At 40.2% G+C, this 1,203-nt stretch overlaps 1 protein-coding gene across 2 annotated transcripts in view; it reads right to left on the bottom strand.

Moving 5' to 3' along the window:
* Window positions 1–200: 200 nt before the first annotated feature.
* The window catches only part of LOC102605023 (adenine/guanine permease AZG1), a 2,397-nt gene continuing 1,394 nt past the window's right edge, over window positions 201–1,203 (bottom strand). Inside the window, exon 2 of one of the 2 annotated variants that reach the window (XM_015315214.1) lies at window positions 201–1,193. In XM_015315214.1, coding sequence (XP_015170700.1) covers window positions 265–1,193 — 929 coding nt within the window. In that variant the 3' untranslated portion in view covers window positions 201–264. The other variant, XM_006361254.2, reaches the window with a different exon arrangement.

The raw sequence follows: 1,203 nt of genomic DNA, 5'->3' as shown, positions 1-1,203 counted from the left end.
AATGTAACACTACAATACCAGACTTAAATATGACAATCACAATATCATATCTAATTATAGGAAGTTCCTATAGAATTTACACATGTATTTGAAAAAATGGCTTAATTTTTTTTTAAAAAGAGTTTCTTCAATTACAAAAGATTTTTTAAAAATAGAAATTGGACGTCTCTAACAACCACTAACATACAAAAGCCAAAAGGTAAGTAGTAAAAGACAAATATAATCCATCTCTAATCAATCAAACTCAAATATGCTTTTATACAATTAAATACCATTTCTATTCTCCTTAACCCCATTATCCAAAACAGCAATATTATTTGTTGATCCCTTAATTATCCCAAATTTCCTCAACCACCCCAAACTCCAATCCCCTAAATGCAAAACAATATAGGTACCAATTCCACCAATCAAACCATAAGCAATTGAATAAGTTAACGGCGTTAAAATTAACGTCACAAACGCCGGTATTGCTTGCCTCATATCATCCCATTCTACTTCCACCACAGACTTCATCATCATCACGCCCACCAATATTAACGGCGGCCCAACCGCCCACGCCGGTATCGATGCCAGTATCGGCGTGAAGAAAAACGCCAGGAAGAAATATCCAGCCGCCGTTAACGCCGTCATCCCTGTTCTTCCACCTTCTTTTATACCCGTTGACGATTCGACAAACGCTGTTACTGGTGATGTCCCCAACAACGAACCTACAACGATCGCTGATGCGTCTGACATGAAGGCGAAATATTGCCCCTCAAAATTGCCGTTTTCATCGGTGAAACCGGCGAAACGTGCCATTGAGTATAGAGTACCGGTTGTATCTAATATGTCTACGTATAGGAAAGTTATCAAAGCTTCCCAAAAGTAACCTTTACCTATGTTTTTGAAACTCAAAGCTCCGGCTGTGGTCTCGATTGTGTGAACGTCGACTACTTTTTTGAAATAATTGAAAGCCGAATCACCTGCCGGAGTATCCGGAAAAGCGGTGACACTGGTGTTTCTGAACCATGATATCGCTGTGACGAAGATGATGCCGTAGATCATTGCCCCTTTTATGTTTTTAGACAAACAGTAAGCAATTATGACGAATCCAACTATACCGAGCCATAGTGTCGGGCTCTCCATACGATCATGCAAACATAATATGTCACCGGAAACGGTGCCGCCGGGGATCAGAGTCATGGTTCCGTTTATGGCGGCCAT

Source organism: Solanum tuberosum, unplaced genomic scaffold (assembly GCF_000226075.1).
Source record: "Solanum tuberosum cultivar DM 1-3 516 R44 unplaced genomic scaffold, SolTub_3.0 scf00349, whole genome shotgun sequence".
Taxonomy (NCBI): Eukaryota; Viridiplantae; Streptophyta; class Magnoliopsida; order Solanales; family Solanaceae; genus Solanum; species Solanum tuberosum.
The sequence above is the reverse complement of the archived record's forward strand: the minus strand, read 5'-3'. Positions and strand labels throughout refer to the sequence as shown.